The sequence below is a fragment of the Perkinsus marinus genome (assembly GCF_000006405.1).
Source record: "Perkinsus marinus ATCC 50983 genomic scaffold scf_1104296930922, whole genome shotgun sequence".
Taxonomy (NCBI): domain Eukaryota; phylum Perkinsozoa; order Perkinsida; family Perkinsidae; genus Perkinsus; species Perkinsus marinus.
Window position 1 is genome coordinate 9 of NW_003215947.1, and position 1,966 is coordinate 1,974.

The 1,966-nt window shown below is 46.0% G+C and overlaps 1 protein-coding gene across 1 annotated transcript; it reads right to left on the reverse strand.

The window, feature by feature from the left end:
* Nucleotides 1-1,109: 1,109 nt before the first annotated feature.
* Pmar_PMAR012874 (subtilisin, putative) lies at nucleotides 1,110-1,836 on the reverse strand. The gene has a single exon (XM_002786812.1). The coding sequence runs from the start codon at nucleotides 1,773-1,775 to the stop codon at nucleotides 1,404-1,406; it is 372 nt and encodes a 123-aa protein (XP_002786858.1). The 5' UTR covers nucleotides 1,776-1,836; the 3' UTR covers nucleotides 1,110-1,403.
* Between the last annotated feature and the right edge of the window lie 130 nt (nucleotides 1,837-1,966).

Sequence of the window (1,966 nt, forward strand, 5' to 3'; positions counted from 1 at the left end):
AGTTGTTATCTCTGTGAGGATTCTGTGACCTCACAGCCTCTTGCAGTATTGGGGCTCTACAATGAGTTGCATTACAGTGTCGAGTCGCCATCACGCGCAGTGACACGCCTACTGAGACTTCATATTCTTACAAGTGGTGATGACCTAATGTTCAATGGCAGTTTTCCAGCAGGTGAGCGAATCGATAACACTGGAAGGATTTGCTTTTGACTATCACGTATGCAATCTGGTATGTTGAGTTCTAGCGAGCGCCACTTATCACTTCTCAACCATCAACATCTTCCTATTCCAGATTCGAGAGGAGCAATTCAGCCTTTCGAGTGACCTGCACACTCAGCATTTCAATTGTCTGAATATCCGATTAGATGACAGATGCTATTCTATTTAATTTGGCATAACTGTTTTTTGAACGAATTGACTTGCGTTTTCGATAAGTATCAAATATAGATGAACGAACACAGCATACCTCGCGAATTCGCTTTCTTGTGGATCATGTCGGGTAGTGCAGGCTCGCACCAGGAGTAGGAATATGCCAAGAATCTCAACCCGAATTCGTTGCTCGTCGTTGTGTGACTAGGCGTTCCTGGACCTCACGATTTGCCAGTTCCTTCGAGCATGTGTATCTTGCTGCATAGTTGTGCTGATATGGGAACATATTACGTTAACTGTTGTCAGTTGAGACTGTTGCGGTGTGCAGTCCATCACATCTGTGTCTCCGTTGTCCCATTTGTATCAGCTAATATATTAGCTAAGCTATACCATCCCATTTGTTACTCATAAGTCATTGGTGTATAATCATGTCTAGGTATACCCAACAGGGCCGTATTGGGTTGCATACATCGGCACAGAGGCCTTGGGTATACACTGCATAGGGCTCGAGCGACAAAAACATCGAGTCGATGTTTTATTGTTCCGCGAAAGAAGTTCGTTTCAGGTGGGCGAGTAAGTGTAACCATGTCACGCTAATATAGTGCTGACAATATGTGCTAATATAGTGATGGTGGGCCGACTTGTCGCCAACAGACGTTTTGTGTCCGTCATGAACTCAGCTGGCATTGCCAGCCTGGCAAGGACCGGGAAGGAGACCGAACCCAAGGACTGAATAAATATTTAGAAATCCGTTGTCATTTACGCTCAAGATGTTCATGACGGAATATTCTGATGACAGATGTCTGGACCACCAAGTGTAGCCCATGACAGATAAATGGTGCTTTAGATCACTGTTAGAAGATGAAATGGAGAAAAGTGACTCATAACGATGTTCGTAAACGACAAGAAAACCATTCGAAGCAGACTTAATGACACTCATGATATCATTCTCATCTTTCGATAGTCATTACTTTGAACAGTTAAGGAGATTGAACGAGGGTACCTGACTCAACGACGACCCAAATCTAAAACTCTCAAGGGGCTTCAGTAGCCTCGGATGCCATCCGACGGATGGAATCAAGGGCAATATGGGTTGCATTGAGTGCGTCTAGTTCCCCGATGTCGGGTAGATTGAACTGATTGGGTACACCAATTTTCCTAGATGCAACAATAGCATTGGTGATGTCCTCACCCACTAGACCAAGTGTAGCGAGTAAGGCGGCGACACCGGCAACTGTAGGGGTCGACATCGATGTGCCACTCTTATAACCATAAGTGTCAACAGGAATCGTCGAGTAGATGTTTACACCAGGAGCGGCAACCTTTGTAACCGAGCCAGCGTTCGAAAAGTCAGCTAGAGTGATGCTCTCGGATGGGTTGGAAGTACTGGCAGCAACACAGATCATGGATGGGATATTCTTCGCGAGGCAACAAGGATAGGTTGGGAAGGCTTCGAGACTCACTCCCTCATTTCCGGCGGCAGCAACAGTGATATGTCCAGCAGCGGCGGCATTCTCGAATGCAATTCTCACGATATCACTTGAGCCACCACCATAAGAATGGGAGGATACTGCAGCCCCATTCTCAACCGCGAAGT